Source organism: Bombina bombina, chromosome 5, assembly GCF_027579735.1.
Source record: "Bombina bombina isolate aBomBom1 chromosome 5, aBomBom1.pri, whole genome shotgun sequence".
Lineage (NCBI taxonomy): Eukaryota > Metazoa > Chordata > Amphibia > Anura > Bombinatoridae > Bombina > Bombina bombina.
The window spans coordinates 968558692-968579962 of NC_069503.1; the positions used below are offsets into that span (position 1 = coordinate 968558692).

General features: G+C 42.1%; 1 protein-coding gene across 1 annotated transcript in view; it reads left to right on the plus strand.

Annotated features, from left to right (window-relative positions):
- The window catches only part of CPNE3 (copine 3), a 258436-nt gene that overhangs the window by 44542 nt on the left and 192623 nt on the right, over positions 1 to 21271 (plus strand). The window contains exon 4 of the mRNA XM_053715177.1: positions 14813 to 14887. Within this exon, the coding sequence (XP_053571152.1) occupies positions 14813 to 14887 (75 nt within the window). The remainder of the gene's footprint in view (positions 1 to 14812; positions 14888 to 21271) is intronic.

Below are 21271 nucleotides of genomic sequence, written 5' to 3' on the forward strand. Positions count from 1 at the left end.
CCCTCTTAGAATGTGTACCAAATGTACTGATTTCACTTTAAGCAATAAAGATCATATTCTGTCTTTAAAAAATGTATCACCAGAGGAATCTGACGAGGGGGAAGTTATGCCGACTAACTCTCCCCACGTGTCAGATCCTTTGACTCCCGCTCAAGGGACTCCCGCTCAAATGGCGCCAAGTACATCCAGGGCGCCCATAGCGTTTACTTTACAAGACATGGCGGCAGTCATGGATAATACACTGTCAGCGGTATTAGCCAGACTACCTGTATTTAGAGGAAAGCGAGATAGCTCTGGAGTTAGACGAAATACAGAGCATACTGACGCTTTAAGAACTATGTCTGATACTGCCTCACAATATGCAGAAGCTGAAGAAGGAGAGCTTCTTTCTGTGGGTAATATTTCTGACTCAGGGAAGATGATGCAACCTGATTATGATATTTCTACATTTTAAATTTAAGCTTGAACACCTCCGCGTGTTACTCAGGGAGGTTTTAGCTGCTCTGAATGACTGTGATACAATTGCAGTGCCAGAGAAATTGTGTAGACTGGATAAATACTATGCAGTGCCGGTGTGCACTGATGTTTTTCCAATACCTAAAAGATTTACAGAAATTATTACTAAGGAATGGGATAGACCAGGTGTGCCGTTCTCTCCCCCTATTGTTTTGAGAAAAATGTTTCCAATAGACGCCACCACACGGGACTTATGGCAGACAGTTCCTAAGGTGGAGGGAGCAGTTTCTACTCTAGCAAAGCGTACTACTATCCCTGTCGAGGACAGTTTTGCTTTCTTAGATCCAATGGATAAAAAGTTAGAGGGTTACCTTAAGAAAATGTTTATTCAACAAGGTTTTATCCTACAGCCCCTTGCATGCATTGCGCCTGTCACTGCTGCTGCGGCGTTCTGGTTTGAGTCTCTGGAAGAGGCTTTACAGGTAGCGACTCCATTGGATGAAATACTTGACAAGCTTAGAGCACTTAAGCTAGCCAATACTTTTGTTTCTGATGCCATTGTTCATTTGACTAAACTAACGGCTAAGAATTCTGGTTTTGCTATCCAGGCGCGCAGAGCGCTATGGCTTAAATCCTGGTCAGCTGACGTTACTTCAAAATCGAAGCTCCTTAACATTCCCTTCAAGGGGCAGACCCTATTCGGGCCTGGTTTGAAGGAGATTATTACTGATATCAATAGAGGAAAAGGTCATGCCCTTCCTCAGGATAGGGCCAAACCAAGGGCCAAACAGTCTAATTTTCGTGCCTTTCGAAACTTCAAGGCAAGTGCGGCATCAACTTCCTCTAATGCAAAACAAGAGGGAACTTTTGCTCAGTCCAAGACGGTCTGGAGACCTAACCAGACCTGGAACAAGGGTAAGCAGGCCAAAAAGCCTGCTGCTGCCTCTAAGACAGCATGAAGGAACGGCCACCTATCCGGTAACGGATCTAGTAGGGGGCAGACTTTCGCTCTTCGCCCAGGCGTTGGCAAGAGATGTCCAGGATCCCTGGGCGTTGGAAATTTATATCCCAGGGATATCTTCTGGACTTCAAGGCTTCCCCCCCCCAAAAAGGGAGATTTCACCTTTCTCAATTATCTGCAAACCAGATAAAGAGAGAGGCATTCTTACACTGTGTACAAGACCTCCTAGTTATGGGAGTGATCCATCCAGTCCCAAAGGAGGAACAGGGACAGGGATTTTACTCAAATCTGTTTGTGGTTCCCAAAAAAGAGGGAACCTTCAGACCAATTTTGGGACTAAAGATCTTAAACAAATTCCTCAGAGTTCCATCATTCAAGATGGAGACTGTTCGTACCATCCTACCTATGATCCAGGAGGGTCAATACATGACTACAGTGGATTTAAAGGATGCTTATCTGCACATTCCGATACACAAAGATCATCATCGGTTTCTCAGGTTTGCCTTCCTAGACAGGCACTACCAGTTTGTAGCTCTTCCCTTTGGGTTAGCTACAGCCCCAAGAATTTTTACGAAGGTTCTGGGGTCGCTTCTGGCGGTCCTAAGGCCACGGGGCATAGCAGTGGCCCCTTATTTAGACGAGATCCTGATTCAGGCGTCAAACTTCCAAATTGCCAAGTCTCATACGGATATAGTGTTGGCATTTCTGAGGTCGCATGGGTGGAAGGTGAACGAGAAAAAGAGTTCTCTATCCCCCCTCACAAGAGTTTCCTTCCTAGGGACTCTGATAGATTCTGTAGAAATGAAAATTTACCTGACGGAGTCCAGGTTATCAAAACTTCTAAATTCCTGCAGTGTTCTTTATTCCATTCCTCGCCCTTCGGTGGCTCAGTGCATGGAAGTAATCGGCTTAATGGTAGCGGCAATGGACATAGTGCCGTTTGCACGCCTACATCTCAGACCGCTGCAACTATGCATGCTCAGTCAGTGGAATGGGGATTACACAGATTTGTCCCATATACTGAATCTGGACCAAGAGACCAGGGATTCTCTTCTCTGGTGGCTATCTCGGTTCCATCTGTCCAAAGGTACGACCTTTCGCAGGCCAGATTGGACAATTGTAACGACAGATGCCAGCCTTCTAGGTTGGGGTGCAGTCTGGAACTCCCTGAAGGCTCAGGGATCGTGGACTCAGGAGGAGTCACTCCTTCCAATAAACATTCTGGAACTAAGAGCGATATTCAATGCTCTTCAGGCTTGGCCTTATCTAGCGACAATGAGGTTCATCAGATTTCAGTCGGACAACATCACGACTGTGGCTTACATCAACCATCAAGGGGTAACAAGGAGTTCCCTAGCGATGTTAGAAGTCTCAAAGATAATTCGCTGGGCAGAGATTCACTCTTGCCACCTATCAGCTATCCATATCCCAGGTATAGAGAACGACAGACTTTTCATCCGGGGGAGTGGGAACTCCATCCGGAGGTGTTTGCACAATTGGTTCTTCGTTGGGGCGAACCAGAACTGGATCTCATGGCGTCTCGCCAGAACGCCAAGCTTCCTTGTTACGGATCCAGGTCCAGGGACCCCAAGGCAACGCTGATAGATGCTCTAGCAGCGCCTTGGTCCTTCAACCTGGCTTATGTATTTACACCGTTTCCTCTGCTCCCTCGTCTGATTGCCAAAATCAAGCAGGAGAGAGCATCGGTGATCTTGATAGCGCCTGCGTGGCCACGCAGGACTTGGTATGCAGATCTGGTGGACATGTTATCCTTTCCACCATGGACTCTGCCGCTGAGACAGGACCTTCTACTTCAAGGTCCTTTCAACCATCCAAATCTAATTTCTCTGAGGCTGACTGCCTGGAGATTGAACACTTGATTTTATCAAAGCGTGGTTTCTCCGAGTCAGTCATTGATACCTTAATTCAGGCACGGAAGCCTGTCACCAGGAAAATCTATCATAAAATATGGCGTAAATATCTTTATTGGTGTGAATCTTAGGGCTACTCATGGAGTAAGGTCAGAATTCCCAGGATATTATCTTTTCTCCAAGAAGGATTGTAGAAAGGATTGTCAGCTAGTTCCTTAAAGGGACAGATTTCTGCGCTATCTATTCTTTTGCACAAGCGTCTGGTGGATGTCCCAGACGTTCAGGCATTTTGTCAGGTTTTAGTTAGAATCAAGCCTGTGTTTAAACCTGTTGCTCCACCTTGGAGCTTAAATTTGGTTCTTAAAGTTCTTCAGGGGGTTCCGTTTGAACCTCTTCATTCCATAGATATCAAACTTTTATCTTGGAAAGTTCTTTTTTTGGTAGCTATTTCCTCGGCTCGTAGAGTTTCCGAGTTATCTGCCTTACAATGTGATTCTCCTTATCTGATCTTCCATGCAGATAAGGGAGTTCTGCGTACCAAACCTGGGTTTTTACCTAAGGTGGTATCTAATAAGAATATCAATCAAGAGGTTGTTCCGTCTTTGTGTCCTAATCCTTCTTCAAAGAAGGAGCGTCTATTACACAATCTGGACATGGTTCGTGCTTTAAAGTTTTACTTACAAGCTACTAAAGATTTTCGTCAAACATCTGCTTTGTTTGTTGTCTACTCTGGACAGAGGAGAGGTAAAAAGGCTTCGGCAACCTCTTTCTTTTTGGCTAAGAAGCATAATGCGCTTAGCCTTTGAGACTGCTGGCCAGCAGCCTCCAGAAAGGATTACAGCTCATTCTACTAGAGCTGTGGCTTCCACATGGGCCTTTAAAAATGAGGCTTCTGTTGAACAGATTTGCAAGGCGGTGACTTGGTCTTCGCTTCATACTTTTTCAAAATTCTACAAATTTGATACTTTTGCTTCGGAGGCTATTTTTGGGAGAAAGGTTTTACAGGCAGTGGTACCTGCCTTGTCCCTCCCTTCATCCGTGTACTTTAGCTTTGGTATTGGTATCCCACAAGTAATGGATGATCCGTGGTCTGGATACACCTTACAAGAGAAAACATAATTTATGCTTACGGGTCATCCATTACTTATGGGATTATATCTCTTCCCCAACAGGAAGTTGCAAGAGGATCACCCAAGCAGAGCTGCTATAAAGCTCCTCCCCTCACATGTCATATCCAGTTATTCTCTTGCAACCTAACTAAAGATAGGTCGTTGTGAGAGGTCTGTGGTGTTTTTAAACTTAGTTTATTTCTTCAATCAAAAGTTTGTTATTTTAAATGGCACCGGAGTGTGCTGTTTGTTTCTCAGGCAGCATTAGAAGAAGAATCTGCCTGCGTTTTCTATGATCTTAGCAGACGTAACTAAGATCCACTGGCTGTTCTCGCACATTCTGAGGAGTGAGGTAACTTCAGAAAAGGGGAATAGCATGCAGGCCCCCCCTGCAAACGAGGTATGTGCAGTAAATTATTTTTCTAAGCAATGGAATTGACTGAGAAATTACTGCTGATACCAATGTAATGTAAGTTCAGCCTTAAATGCAGTGGTAGCGACTGGTATTAGGCTGAGGAGTGTGTGTACACTGAAGTATTTTTCTAGGGAATGGAATTTGACTCAGAAAATACTGTTAATACTGAAGTAATGTGTGAGCCTTAACTGCAGTAAAAGCGACTGGTAGCAGGCTTATTAATAACACTTCATAACTTTTAAAATGTATGTTCAAAACGTTTACTGGCATGTTAATATTTTTTTGTGAGGTACTTGGTGATAAAACTTATTGGGGCATGATTTTTACCACATGGCTAACTTTTGTTTCTGCATAGAAACAGTTAACTGAGCTTCCCCACTGTTGTAATATGAGTGGGAGGGGCCTATTTTAGCGCTTTTTTTGCGCAGTAAAAATTCAGTCACAATCTTCCTACTTCATCCTCCATGATCCAGGACGTCTCTAGAGAGCTCAGGGGTCTTCAAAATTCATTTTGAGGGAGGTAATCAGTCACAGCAGACCTGTGATAAAAACGTTAATTATTAAATTGTTATCCGTTTTTGGGTATTAAGGGGTTAATCATCCATTTGCTGGTGGGTGCAATCCTTTGCTAACTTAATACATTTACTGTGAAAATTTGGTTGCTATAACTAATTTGGTTCATTGTTATTTCAACTGTGACAGCTTTTTGTGCTTCTTAAAGGCACAGTAGAGTTTTTTATATTGCTTGTAAATTTATTTGAAAAGTATTTTCCAAGCTTGCTAGTCTCGTTGCTAGTCTGTTTAAACATGTCTGACACAGATGAATCTGTTTGTTCACTATGTATGAAGGCCAATGTGGAGCCCCATAGAAGGTTGTGTACTAAATGCATTGATGTAACTTTAAATAAAAGTCAGTCTTTACATGCAAAGAAATTATCACCAGACAACGAGGGGGAAGTTATGCCGACTAACTCTCCTCACGTGTCAGTACCTTCGCCTCCCGCTCAGGAGGTGCGTGATTTTGTGGCGCCAAGTACATCAGGGAGGCCCTTACAAATCACTTTGCAAGACATGGCGACTGTTATGACAGAAGTATTATCTAAATTGCCAGAATTAAGAGGCAAGCGTGATAGCTCTGGGTTAAGGACAGAGCACGCTGATGATGTGAGAGCCATGTCCGATACTGCGTCACAATTTGCAGAACATGAAGACGGAGAGCTTCATTCTGTGGGTGACGGATCTGATCCAGGGAGACTGGATTCAGAGATTTCTAATTTTAAATTTAAGCTTGAGAACCTCCGCATATTGCTAGGGGAGGTATTAGCGCCTCTGAATGATTGTAACACGGTTGCAATTCCAGAAAAATTATGTAGGTTGGATAGATACTATGCGGTACCGGTGTGTACTGACGTGTTTCCTATACCTAAAAGGCTTACAGAGATTATTAGCAAGGAGTGGGATAGACCCGGTGTGCCTTTTTTCCCCTCCTCCCATATTTAGGAAAATGTTTCCTATAGACCCCACCACACGGGACTTATGGCAGACGGTCCCTAAGGTGGAGGGAGCGGTTTCTACTTTAGCTAAGCGTACCACTATCCCGGTGGAGGATAGTTGTGCCTTTACAGATCCAATGGATAAAAAATTAGGTTACCTTAAGAAAATGTTTGTTCAACAAGGTTTTATCTTACAGCCCCTTGCATGCATTGCGCCTGTCACTGCTGCGGCGGCGGCATTCTGGTTTGAGTCTCTGGAAGAGGCCATTCGCACAGCTCCATTGGATGAAATTATGAACAAGCTTAAAGCACTTAAGCTAGCTAACGCATTTGTTTCTGATGCCGTCGTACATTTAACCAAACTTACGGCTAAGAACTCCAGATTCGCCATCCAATCGCGCAGAGCGCTATGGCTTAAATCCTGGTTAGCTGACGTGACTTCTAAATCTAAATTGCTTAATATTCCTTTCAAAGGGCAGACCTTATTCGGGCCCGGCTTGAAAGAAATTATCGCTGACATTACGGGAGGTAAGGGCCATGCTCTACCTCAGGACAGGGCCAAATCAAAGGCCAAACAGTCTAATTTTCGTGCCTTTCGTAACCTCAAGGCAGGAGCAGCATCAACTTCCTCCGCTCCAAAACAGGAAGGAGCTGTTGCTCGTTACAGACAGGGCTGGAAAACTAACCAGTCCTGGAACAAGGGCAAGCAGGCCAGAAAACCTGCTGCTGCCCCTAAGACAGCATGAAGAGAGGGCCCCCTATCCGGAAACGGATCTAGTGGGGGGCAGACTTTCTCTCTTCGCCCAGGCTTGGGCAAGAGATGTCCAGGATCCCTGGGCGTTGGAGATCATATCTCAGGGATATCTTCTGGACTTCAAAGCTTCTCCTCCACAAGGGAGATTTCATCTTTCAAGGTTATCAGCAAACCAAATAAAGAAAGAGGCGTTTCTACGCTGTGTACAAGACCTCTTACTAATGGGGGTGATCCACCCAGTTCCGCGGACGGAACACGGGCAGGGATTCTATTCAAATCTGTTTGTGGTTCCCAAGAAAGAGGGAACCTTCAGACCAATCTTGGACTTAAAAATCCTAAACAAATTCCTAAGAGTTCCATCATTCAAAATGGAAACTATTCGAACCATCCTACCCATGATCCAAGAGGGTCAGTACATGACCACTGTGGACTTAAAGGATGCCTACCTTCACATACCGATTCACAAGGATCATTATCGGTACCTAAGATTTGCCTTCTTAGACAGGCATTCCCAGTTTGTAGCTCTTCCCTTCGGGTTAGCTACGGCTCCAAGAATCTTTACCAAAGTTCTGGGCTCACTTCTGGCGGTACTAAGACCGCGAGGCATAGCGGTGGCTCCGTACCTAGACGACATTCTGATACAAGCGTCAAGTTTTCAAACTGCCAAGTCTCATACAGAGATAGTTCTGGCATTTCTGAGGTCGCATGGGTGGAAGGTGAACGTGGAAAAGAGTTCTCTATTACCACTAACAAGGGTTCCCTTCCTAGGGACTCTTATAGATTCTGTAGAGATGAAAATTTACCTGACGGAAGCCAGGTTATCAAAACTTCTAAAGGCTTGCCGTGCCCTTCATTCCATTCCACACCCGTCAGTAGCTCAGTGCATGGAAGTAATCGGCTTAATGGTAGCAGCAATGGACATAGTACCATTTGCGCGACTGCATCTCAGACCGCTGCAATTGTGCATGCTAAGTCAGTGGAATGGGGATTATTCAGATTTGTCCCCTCTACTAAATCTGGACCAAGAGACCAGAGATTCTCTTCTATGGTGGCTTTCTCGGCCCCACCTGTCCAAGGGGATGACCTTTCGCAGGCCAGATTGGACGATTGTAACAACAGACGCCAGCCTTCTAGGTTGGGGCGCAGTCTGGAATTCCCTGAAGGCTCAGGGATCATGGACTCAGGAGGAGAAACTCCTCCCAATAAATATTCTGGAGTTAAGAGCAATATTCAATGCTCTTCTAGCTTGGCCTCAGTTAGCAACTCTGAGGTTCATCAGATTTCAGTCGGACAACATCACGACTGTGGCTTACATCAACCATCAAGGGGGAACCAGGAGTTCCCTAGCGATGTTGGAAGTCTCAAAGATAATTCGCTGGGCAGAGTCTCACTCTTGCCACCTGTCAGCAATCTACATCCCAGGCGTGGAGAACTGGGAGGCGGATTTTCTAAGCCGCCAGACTTTTCATCTGGGGGAGTGGGAACTTCATCCGGAGGTCTTCAACTGATTCATCGTTGGGGCAAACCAGATCTGGATCTCATGGCGTCTCGCCAGAACGCCAAGCTTCCTTGCTACGGATCCAGGTCCAGGGACCCGGGAGCGGTGCTGATAGATGCTCTGACAGCCCCTTGGGTCTTCAACATGGCTTATGTGTTTCCACCATTTCCGATGCTTCCTCGACTGATTGCCAAGATCAAACAGCAGAGAGCATCGGTGATTCTGATAGCGCCTGCGTGGCCACGCAGGACCTGGTATGCAGACCTAGTGGACATGTCGTCCTGTCCACCATGGTCTCTGCCTCTGAGGCAGGACCTTCTAATTCAGGGTCCTTTCAACCATCCAAATCTAATTTCTCTGAGGCTGACTGCATGGAGATTGAACGCTTGATTCTATCAAAGCGTGGCTTCTCGGAGTCGGTTATTGATACCTTAATACAGGCTAGGAAACCTGTTACCAGAAGAATTTACCATAAGATATGGCGTAAATATTTGTATTGGTGCGAATCCAAGAGTTACTCATGGAGTAAGGTTAGGATTCCTAGGATATTGTCTTTTCTACAAGAGGGTTTAGAAAAGGGCTTATCCGCTAGTTCGTTAAAAGGACAGATTTCTGCTCTGTCTATTCTTCTACACAAGCGTCTGGCAGGAATTCCAGACGTTCAGGCTTTTTGTCAGGCTTTGGCTAGGATTAAGCCTGTGTTTAAGACTGTTGCTCCGCCGTGGAGCTTAAACTTAGTTCTTAACGTCCTGCAAGGCGTTCCATTTGAACCCCTTCATTCCATTGATATTAAGCTGTTATCTTGGAAAGTTCTGTTTTTGATGGCTATTTCCTCGGCTCGAAGAGTCTCTGAGTTATCTGCCTTACATTGTGATTCTCCTTATATGATTTTTCATTCAGACAAGGTAGTTCTGCGTACTAAACCTGGGTTCTTACCTAAGGTAGTTTCTAACAGGAATATCAATCAAGAGATTGTTGTTCCATCATTGTGTCCTAACCCTTCTTCAAAGAAGGAACGACTTTTGCATAATCTGGACGTAGTCCGTGCCCTGAAGTTCTATTTGCAGGCAACTAAAGATTTTCGTCAAACTTCTTCCCTGTTTGTCGTTTACTCTGGACAGAGGAGAGGTCAAAAGGCTTCGGCTACCTCTCTCTCTTTTTGGCTTCGTAGCATAATACGTTTAGCCTATGAGACTGCTGGACAGCAGCCTCCTGAAAGAATTACAGCTCATTCTACTAGAGCTGTGGCTTCCACCTGGGCCTTTAAAAATGAGGCTTCGGTTGAACAGATTTGCAAGGCTGCGACTTGGTCTTCACTTCACACTTTTTCAAAGTTTTACAAATTTGACACTTTTGCTTCTTCTGAGGCTATTTTTGGGAGAAAGGTAATTCAGGCAGTGGTTCCCTCCGTTTAAAGTTCCTGCCTTGTCCCTCCCTTCATCCGTGTACTTTAGCTTTGGTATTAGAATCCCATAAGTAATGGATGACCCGTGGATTGACTACACTTATATCAAGAGAAAACATAATTTATGATTACCTGATAAATTTATTTCTCTTGTAGTGTAGTCAGTCCACGGCCCGCCCTGTCTTTTAAGGCAGATCTAAATTTTTTATTAAACTCCAGTCACCACTGCACCCTATGGTTTCTCCTTTCTCGTCTTGTTTCGGTCGAATGACTGGATATGACATGTGAGGGGAGGAGCTATATAGCAGCTCTGCTTGGGTGATCCTCTTGCAACTTCCTGTTGGGGAAGAGATATAATCCCATAAGTAATGGATGACCCGTGGACTGACTACACTACAAGAGAAATAAATTTATCAGGTAAACATAAATTATGTTTTCTCTTGTGGTGTATCCAGTCCACGGCCCGCCCTGTCATTTTAAGGCAGGTATTTTTTAATTTTAAACTACAGTCACCACTGCACCCTGTGGTTTCTCCTTTCTCTGCTTGTTTTTGGTCGAATGACTGGATATGGCAGTGAGGGGAGGAGCTATATAGACAGCTCTGCTGTGGGTGTCCTCTTGCAACTTCCTGTTGGGAATGAGAATATCCCACAAGTAATGGATGATCCGTGGACTGGATACACCACAAGAGAAATAAATTTATCGGGTAAGCATAAATTATGTTTTTTAGTTGAGGATCTGTCTAACTTAGGACATAATCGTAATTAAAATTGCAACACCACAGCTCCTTTTAGTTGAAGATGGGGCCAATACTTCCCCCACCCATCGAGTCCTTAACTTGCTTAATTCACTCTCCTTAAGATGCGTTTCCTGAATCATGGCAATGTCGGGGGCATGTCTACCCAGCTGTGCTATTATTTGCTTGCGTTTTATTGGGGAAGAAATTCCCTCAACATTCCATGACCGGATAGTCAGCTGTGTACCCATTTAAAGGTACTCTGAATACTTAAAGGATGCATAGAGAGATGGAGCGACAAAACAAGAAAAAGACAAAACAAAAAAACAAAAAAACCCCACAGAACTCCTAACATACCCCTACCGAGCAAATATCCTATGTTAACTGACCTTTGGTCACTCGGGTAACAAAAAAGTACGAATTTTATTGACCCTATTTTCCGTAAGGATAAACCTTGGTTCCTTAAATAAGATGATTTAAGTATTTTAAGTGTTTAATATGTTAATTTTTCCCTTAACGTCCACCCATAGTTTAGCTGGATATAACATTCTAACTTTACAACCTTTTTCGGTAAATTGAGAGAAATAGTGGGACATATTTTTCCTTTTTATTCGAGTTTCGTTAGAAAATCTTGGAACATCAGTATTTTATGATTGTTTACAATTAGTGTACCAAGTTCCCTATAGTGTTTAAACAGTTCTATCTTGTCTTGATATTTCAAGACTCTAAATATGAGTGTTCTGTTATACCCTGTATCCTCCGGTTTAGATCTTATATTACCCACCCTGTCAGTATATTTATGAAAATCTAAGTAGTGCTCTCCAAATAATATATCAGCTTATGGCAGGGTTATAACACAATATATTTAATAATTATCCTTAAAAATAGAAATCCTTAACCAACATGCATCTACTAGAAACCATACAATTAATATAAATATCCGAATTCTTTTATTTAGTTAATATCCATGAACATATTGAAATATATTTGCAATACCAGAATATGACACAATATTATATACGTTAAAACCAACTATTAAGATATGCTATCCTTCTTACAAAACTCAGAAAAATGTCTTTAAAACCAACCTTTCATTCAGAGCTGCATTTAAAATATTACAATGAGACTAAAAGTAGAAGCTACAAACATTCAGCAATATGATTTACAGTGCTAATTTAAACAATAGGATAATATATATATATATTCTGCTATTTAACTGCAATTTATCCTAATACAATATTAATTTAAAACATCAGAACTTGCACAGATAAATTACTTAGTCTACCAGATACAAATTTAAAACAACACATAGGCTTATGAAATACAATCTTGAAATACAACTACTTCTTTAACTCTGCTACATACAGCAATAGTAAATGTTTACTTTAAATGTTTGCATACAAATAGGCAGGCTAAGAGCCATTCAAGGTTATGCAATACAATTTAAAAACACAATTTGCTTTCTCCAATCTTCCAATTGTAATTTAACTGTAGTGACTATGCATATAACTTATTCTAAAATAACTTAGTATACTTTACCAAATAAACCAATCGATATCCGATATTCCTTAATAGGAATATTTTCACCTCAGAATTACCAATAAGTATAATTTTGCAGTCAATGAGAAGAGTAGATTATCTTAGCTTGATTAAATGGTATTTTTCGCCAGCTTCCTGTTACAATTTAGCTCAGCAGATCATTCGTCTCTCTCTATCTTGCAATAACTTTATGTGGTTCTCCTCACTGGTGAAATTGGAAACGCCCAAATGGAAACCTTGTCTCGGATTGTCCCTCGTGCTTGTCCCTGGTCCGCCCTTAGAGTTGAAGCATGTTTACCATGGCAACGTATCTTTTGAACAGTTAAATTCCCTTAACTGTCATACCGGTATTGGCCCTTAGGTGGCAGCAGTCATACAGACAAAACAAATTCACCTTTACATTTCTAAAACATTTTTGACAAGTTAATTATTCTCATAACATGGTTATTTAATCAGATCACACTCTTTGCATTAATCATATATAACCCCAATTATAGATGGTTAATATTAGGTTATTTTTTCTGATTATTCTGATACCAAATATGTTATCTTATTAACATTTTATTATATTAAGGCAATTTAATACTGCTAATTATTAGCTTAAAATGCATTATAATTTTATCAGTATCAAGTATCCTGGCATTTCTATAGAAATAACAGCCTATTTTTATATTTCCAATAGTTCTGTCTGCATTGTGTTCTAATATGAATATACCATATTTTATGTTTCTAATAAGCCCTTATATGTCTGAAAAATACAAACAATACAGAGGTTATTAAACATTTTTGACTGACTAAAACAGTTACCTATGACGCAAATATCCATGTAATAGAGAATCAGACAATTTCCCAAATTTCTATATTTAATACATGCATTAAAAAAAAAAAAGATTATTTGCTGTATGTTCAGTAAATCTCAAAGTCACACCTTAACATGTGTCTTTGAGATTCCATTAAGCTAATTTCCATCTTATCAAGCTTCAAAGAAAATTCCAGACGCCCCGTCTCCATACACTGTGTGGTGTCACCTATCTGACAATCTATCCTCTTAATTTACCTTTTATGACTCATCCTGTCTCAAACTGTAAGTTGATTAGAGCAAATTTGGTATGAGCTTCATGTTCACACTTTAGCTAGGGATGTCTCTTTTAAAATAATCTTTAAGAGTTTCCTGTGTAATTGAAAAAGTGGGGGAGAATTAAACATGTTTGAAGTCAGTTCTTCTGAATGATATGAGTCATTTTTTTACTGACCAGCAAAATATCTGATTAAATATATATATTTATTAATCTTGAAATATATGATTAAAATATATATTTATTAACCTTACATATACCTTGACAACCCTATGAGCTGAGAGAGCAATAATATTAAAGGGGCAGGTTTTACAATGCTGTAAAAAAGAAAAGAATCTTGAATTATGGGGATAGGATTACAATGAATGTAGTTTACACAGATAATTGGAGACAAGTTGCTCCAGCTATCAATGTCCACTGTAGGTGCCTATTCAGAATCAAGTGAGCTGTCTGGTTTATGTCAAAACATGCTTGAAATTCCGGAGCCAGTATATAAAAAAAAAAGGGAAATTTTGAGATGTACAAGACCCTTAGCTTTAATAAGTGTACCTTAGTATTAGTCTGTTTTTTCATTGTACGCAACCCTTGCATGAAAACTACTTATTTGCATTTTTTTTTAAGTCTTTGCTAGACATGTTGTATTATGTACACGTTTTCATGGGGTTTACAAGCAATGATACAAGCATTTATAATGATTTCCAAGCAACTATACAAGCTTTTGCTACATGCAAATATCAAGCAATTACGTAACATTCACTTGAATTAAAATTTGAATCTCTCCTGGAATAAGCAGGAAAATATGCAGCATTTTGACGCAAATTGTAAGTGCTTGTACTTGAAAACATACAACATATGATTTTGAATAAAGCATATGGCCATTTATTTGTAAAGTGAGACGTACAGGAAGAAAGATGGGATTTTAATGTGGAAAAATGGGGTGTTATTTATATTTATAATAATTTAAATACATATATTTAAATACACAAAAAGGTGTGTGTGTGTGTATATACAGTATATACCAAAAGATGTATAAATACCAGGGTGTTGTATAAAAGCTATTGAAATCACAGATACGCACTCACTTGTTTTGTAAAGTTCAAGCCATGTGATTTTGTTTGTAAATCAATAATACCAGGCATACAAAAGAATAGGGAAGTTACAGGGCACTAATAGTCTGAGGAAGCGGCATTAGTGCCCTGAAATGTCATTATTCTTTTTGTATGTCTAATGTGGATCTGTGAATAAATCACACGGCTTGAACTTTACAAGACCAGTAACTGTTGTTTTTTTTATCTCTCTTTTTATTTCTCTCTTTTTGTTATATATTTCAGATTTCTGATAAGTATTTTTTCAATATTTTCTTACTTTTATACCTTTTTGTCTAAGAAACTTCTGCTTCTATGTACTTTTTGTGTTACATAACTTATATTTATTTTTAATGAAATACCTGTACAGTTAATAAGTTACTGAGCATTTACTTTATTTTATTTTTGCACCAGGTTGTTGCAAGTAAGAAATTAACAAGGCCCCTTTTGCTTAGAAATGGCAAACCTGCAGGAAAAGGATCAATTACGGTATGGGGATGTTCTTCTGCCCTTTTTCACGTCTTTATTATTGTATTACTAGACAGGCAACTTGGCTGTTAAAGAACCAGTAAATATAGTAGATTTGCATAATCGACAAATGCATAATAAAAAGGCAATGCAATAGCACTTAGTCTGAACTTAAAATGAGATTTTTTTTCTGACAAATTTCAAAGTTATGTATATTTCCACTCCTCCTGTATCATGTGACGGCTATCAGCCAATCACAAATGCATAAGTATATTCTGTGAATTCTTGCACATGCTCAGTAGGAGCTGGTGACTCAAAAAGTGTAAATATAAAAAGATTGTGCACATTTTGTTAATTAGTAAATTGGAAAGCCAAACTTCTCCCACCATATACTCTATTTGGAGAAGCAAATCTGGGCTTTAGTCAGCAGACTACCAGGCTAGCCATTGTCATAAAGTTAGTATGAAATGCATGGTTTTGCAGTTGTCATCTGATAAAACTGATTAGGGACAGATGTGTAGCAGAGTTAACCTTGATAATTTGGGAGATTGCATTTCAAGTTCTGAGAAATAAGAATTGCAGAATTTTCAGCAGTAAATTACATGAAGGGGCAAAATAGATACTGAAAGCATATCTAAATATTTTATGTATAAAAAAAGTAATGTGTAAGAGCAGGTTATTACGCATGGTTACTGATCAGCGGATTCATTTTGATATCATGAAAATGTGACCTGTTATGGGTCCTGAGGATTGGAATTAAGAAACACTGCTGTAAAGTCCTATAGAACTCTTGGTCATTACAGGACGTTTCTATACTCTCTTAATATATTTAGATATCAGATCAGTGTGAAAAATAACATCTTAATTGTTGTAATTATCTGTTGATGGACAAACTTTCCTCACTTGCTTGCACTATTACTTCCAATCTGCAGAATTGTAAAAGCACACAATTTTCATCTTAATATTAGGAGAGCCATGGCTTCATTCCTTACTTGTGGGAAATACTGAACCTGGCCACCAGGAGGAGCAAAGACACCCCAGCCAAAGGCTTAAATACCTCCCCCACTCCCCTCATCCCCCAGTCATTCTTTGTCTTTCGTCACAGGAGGCTGGCAGAGAAGTGTCAGAAGAGTAGTTCCTTATGGAGGGCAGTGCTCTTCGAAATGGGACTGGAGTTTCAAGTAGTCTTGTCAGCCTCTCAGTGAGAGCATTGGAGAATGCTAGAGTCTGGAGATGCAGGGAGAGTCTTTCTGCGAACCCATCCAGACTCTTATTAATAGCTCCTAAACAATCAGTGTTGACGAATTTCACTGCCTGCTTCTATCACTCAAGTCCAAGTCAGGAGCGATGCTACCAGACTGTCAACTTGAGAGGCTGTGTTTCTGTTCCACGACATAGATTCCGGTAAGATTGCTTCATTTTTTATACACGTTTGATAACGCATGAAGACAGGGTCACAGTGTGACTCCTTTTATCTGAATGGAATCAAGGGTTTATGTCTCCGGAAGGGGATTATTGAACAGGAGGGATTAATCACATATTTTTAATATCGTGTTTATGCTGTGACATGTGTGAGATGTGGCTCAGGCAGTTGTTGGAACATACAGGTTTTACTTTTTACTTTGGAGCGCTGCGCAGCCAGTTAGGCTTGGCACGTTTTTAGTGGTGCAGGGGTGGTCCTGCATGGCGCACCATGTGACCGGGTATGGTCACAGTGATTTTATTCTTACTGACCGTGCGGTGTCTGGAGACAAAGCGGTTTCTCTCTTGGGCCTGGGTTATAGGAGGTGGTGAGTGCTCCAGCTATTGGGGGTTTAAAGGTGCCATTTATCTTTTTATTTAGTCCTTTGTATAAGCGCAAGCTATGGAGGACTCTGATATGTTAGAGGGTAGTCCCTCTTTACCTAAAGCTAATGCTTTTCTATATTGTGAGGTGGCCACGAACCGCCTGCTCAATTATGTTCCACATGCCTTGATAAAGTAATCTTATCAAAGATAGCTAATATGTTTAGTACTACTGAGCCTTCTACCTCTGAATAGTCTCCGTCCCGTGAGGTGCGCACCTTACATTCATCTCCTAATACACATGCAGTTTTCCGTAGCACTCCTATTCTTCCATCTGGAGGGGCCCTTTTACCGCCAGACTTTACTGAACAGTTATAGACGGCAGTGTTTGCGGCCTTTAGTGCTTTACCTCGCACTGCTAAGCGAAAGGTTAAATATTGCTATCCTTCCCAGGGGTCATCTACTAGCTTATTGGGTTTATCTGATACAAGTTTATCCAATGATGAAGACGCCTCTGATACTTCAGAGGATGCTCTTTCTGGGTCGGAAACTGCTGCCTCTAAGCCTCCAGCTGCGGATGATCAGACTTTAGATTTAGGACTGAACACTTACACTTTCTGCTAAAGGAGATGGTGGCTACTTTAGAGGTTCCAGAACCTAAATTACCTGAGGAACCTTGTATTCCTAAATTAGATAAGGTCTACGAGGACAGGGTTATACCACAGACTTTCCCGGTTCCCGTAAAGATGGCGAACATTATTAAGAATGAATTGGAAAGACTTGGTTCTTCTTTTTCCCCTTTTTCTTCCTTTAAGAAATTGTTTCCGGTTCCGGACTCTCAGTTGGAGTTGTGGGGTTCCGTCCCTAAGGTAGACGGTGCTATCTCCACGCTTGCTAAACGTACTACTATCCCACTTGAGGATAGTTTGTTGTTTAAAGAGCCCATGGATAAGAAGCTGGAAACTCTGAGAAGAATGTTTCAGCATACAGGATATTTGTGCCAACCAGCAGCGGCTATTGCTGCGGTTGCTGGACCGGCTACCTACTGGTGCAACTCCTTATCTGAGTTGATCGATGTGAAGGGTCACTTTGACATGATCCTGGAAAGAATTAGGGCCTTAAGGGTAGCTAATTCTTTTATTTGTGATGCAAATATGCAGATTATTCGCCTGAACGTCAAGGCTTCAGGTTTTTCTGTGCTAGCCCGTAGGGCACTCTGGCTGAAATCTTGGTCTGTGGACATGATTTTGAAGTCTAGACTACTTTCCCTCCCATTCAAGGGAAAGATTATTTTTGGTCCAGGCTTGGACTCTATTATATCCATGGTTACTGGAGGCAAAGGTGCCATTTTACTACAGGATAAGAAGAGGGACAAGGTCCTAATTTTCATTCCTTTCGTTTGGACAAATCCCAATGTCAGCAGCCCTCTGCAAAGCCAGAGCAGTCTAAGGGAACTTGGAAACCTCCTCAGTCCTTGAATAAATCGAAGCAGAATAAGAAGCCCGCCGAGTCAAAGTCGGCATGAAGGGGCGGCCCCTGATCTGGTAGGGGGCAGGCTGTCACTCTTATCAGAAGCTTGGTTTGGGGACGTGCAAGACCCATGGATACTGGAGGTCATTGCTCAGGGATACAGGATAGGTTTCAAGTCTCATCCTCCCAGGGGCAGATTCCTCTTATCAAACCTGTCTTCAAGGCCAGAAAAGAGAGAGGCTTTTCTAGGGTGTGTGAGAGATCTCTTTGTCCTAGGGGTCATTTTACCAGGACCTAAAGTGTTTAAACAAATTCCTGTCTGTCCCCTTGTTCAAGATGGAGACAATAAGGTCCATTCAATTTATGACCACGATAGACCTGAATGATGCCTACCTTCACGTCCCTATACTCAAGGAACAATTCAAGTTCCTAAGATTTACATTCTTGGACCAGCACTTCCAGTTCATTGCACTTCTGTTTGGTCTTGCTCCTGCTCCAAGAGTTTTACAAAGGTTTTAGGGGCTCTGCTTGCAGAGGCTAGAACCAGAGGGATTGCAGTTGTGCCGACAATATTTTGGTTCAAGCACCGTCCTATCGTCTGGCAGAGGACCATTCAAAAGCTCTTCTTTCTCTTCTTCGATCTCATGGATGGAGGATAAACTTGGAAAAGAGTTCTCTTATTCCCAGTACCAGGGTGGAGTTCCTGGGTACGATAATAGATTCCATATCTATGAGGATATTTCTTACAGACTAGAGACTTTACAAGCTAACTTCCAATTGTCTTGCCCTCCAGACCTCCTTCAGGCCATCTGTGGCTCAGTGTATGGAGGTAATTGGTCTCATGGTGTGATGCATAGACATCATACCCTTTGCCAGATTCCATCTCAGACCTCTTCAGCTGTGCATGCTGAGACAGTGGAACCGCAATTATTCAGATCGGTCTCAACAGATTTCTTTGGACAACCAGTCGAGAGAATCGCTCTCCTGGTTGCCTTGTCCAGATCACCTGTCCCAAGGGACGTCCTTCTTGAGACCATACTGGGAGATTGTGACTACGGATGCGAGTCTTTCAGGATGGGGAGCATTTGGAGTGCCAGGAAGGCACAGGTCCTCTGGACTCGGGAGGAATCCCTCCTCCCGATCAGCATCTTTGAACTTCGAGCGATCTTCAATGCTCTGAAGGCTTGGCTTCCAGTTTATCAGATTCCAATCGGACAACATAACTTCAGTGGCTTACATCAACCATCAGGGGGAACAAGAAGCTCCCTAGCATTGAGGGAAGTATCTCAGATTCTGGAGTGGGCGGAGGCCCACAGCTGTTCACTTTCAGCGATCCACATTCCAAGTGTGAACAACTGTTAAGCGGATTTTCTCAGCAGACAATCCTTTCATCCGGGGGAATGATCTCTCCATCCTGAAGTGTTTGCGGAGATATGCAACAGGTGGGGGACACCGGAGATAATCTCATGGCATCTCGTCTCAATACCAAGCTACCCAGATATGGGTCGAGGTCCAGGGATCCTCAGGCGGAGCTAATAGATGCATTAGCAGTGCCTTGGAGGTTCAGTCTAATCTACCTTTTCACACCATTACCACTCCTTCCTCGTGTAGTGTCCCGCATTAAACAGGAGCAGGCGTCAGTGATACTGATTGCTCCATCGTGGCCGCGAAGGATATGGTTCGCGGATATAGTGAGGATGTCATCATCTCCTCCATGGAGGTTACCTTGTCGCAGTGATCTGCTGGAACAAGGTCCTTTTGTTCATCAAAATCTAGATTCTCTGAGGCTGACTGCGTGGAGATTGAATGCTTAGTCCTAGCCAAGAGAGGTTTTTCTGAGAGAGTTATTGATCCTCTCATTCAAGCCCGTAAGCCGGTTACTCGTCTTATCTATTATAAGGTGTGGAGGACCTACTTATTCTGGTGTGAAGAGCGTGGATTTCCCTGGCATAAGGTCATTGTTTCCAGGATGGTCTGGAGAAGGGCCTTTCGGCTAGCTCTCTTAAGGGACATATTTCTGCCCTATCTATCTGTTTTACTGCACAAGAGGCTTGCTGAGCTTTCACACGTCCAGTCTTTTGTTCAGGCTCTGTCTAGAATCAGACCTGTGTTTCGACCTAGCGCTCCTCTTTGGAGTTTAAATCTTGTTATTAAGGTTTTGCAGAGGCCTCCGTTTGAGCCTATGCACGGCCTTGACATGAAATTATTATCTTGGGAGGTTCTCTTTTTACTGGCTATTGTTTTGGCACGCAGAGTATCCGAGATGGCTGCCTTGCTGTGTGTGCCCCCTTACCTAGTATTCCATGCTGATAAGGCTGTTCTTCGTACAGGGTTAGGTTTTCTTCCTAAGGTTGTTTCTGATTGCAACATCAATCAGGAGATTGTTGTTCCTTCCTTGTGTACTAGCCCTTCTTCTTCGAAGGAGCGGTTACTTCATAATTTGGATGTGGTTCAGGCCTTGAGTTCTATCTTCAAGCCACTAAGGAGTTTAGACAGACTTCTTCTTTGTTGTCTATTCTGGGAAGCGTAAGGGGCAGAAAGCCTCATCCACTTCCTTGTCTTTTTGGTTGAGGAGCATTATTCGCTTAGCTTATGAAACAGCAGGACATAAGCCTCCTCAGAGGATTAAGGCTCAGTCTACTAGAGGAGTGGCTTCCTCTTGGGCCTTCAAGAATGAGGAATCTATGGAGCAGATTTGTAAGGTGGCTACCTGGTCCTCCTTACATACCTTTTCAAAAAGTTTGACGTTTTTGCTTCGGCTGAAGCATTTTTTGGGAGAAAGCTTTTGCAGGCTGTGGTGCCCTCAGGATCGGGTCCGCCTCTCTTTTTACCCTCTTGTTTCATTCAGTGTCCTCTAGAGCTTGGGTATATGTTTCCCAAAAGTAAGGAATGAAGCCGCGGACTCTCCTCATATTAAGATGGAAAACTTAAATTATGCTTACCAAATAATTTAATTTTCATCTGTATGTGGAGAGTCCACGGCCCCCGCCGTTTTTCTTCGTTGGGCGGACCAAAATGTTTTTTGTTCTTCTGGCACCATTTATACCCTGATATTTCTCCTACTGTTCCTTGTTCCCTCTGCAGAATGAATGGGGGGGAGGTATTTAAGCCTTTGGCTGGGGTGTCTTTGCCTCCTCCTGGTGGCCAGGT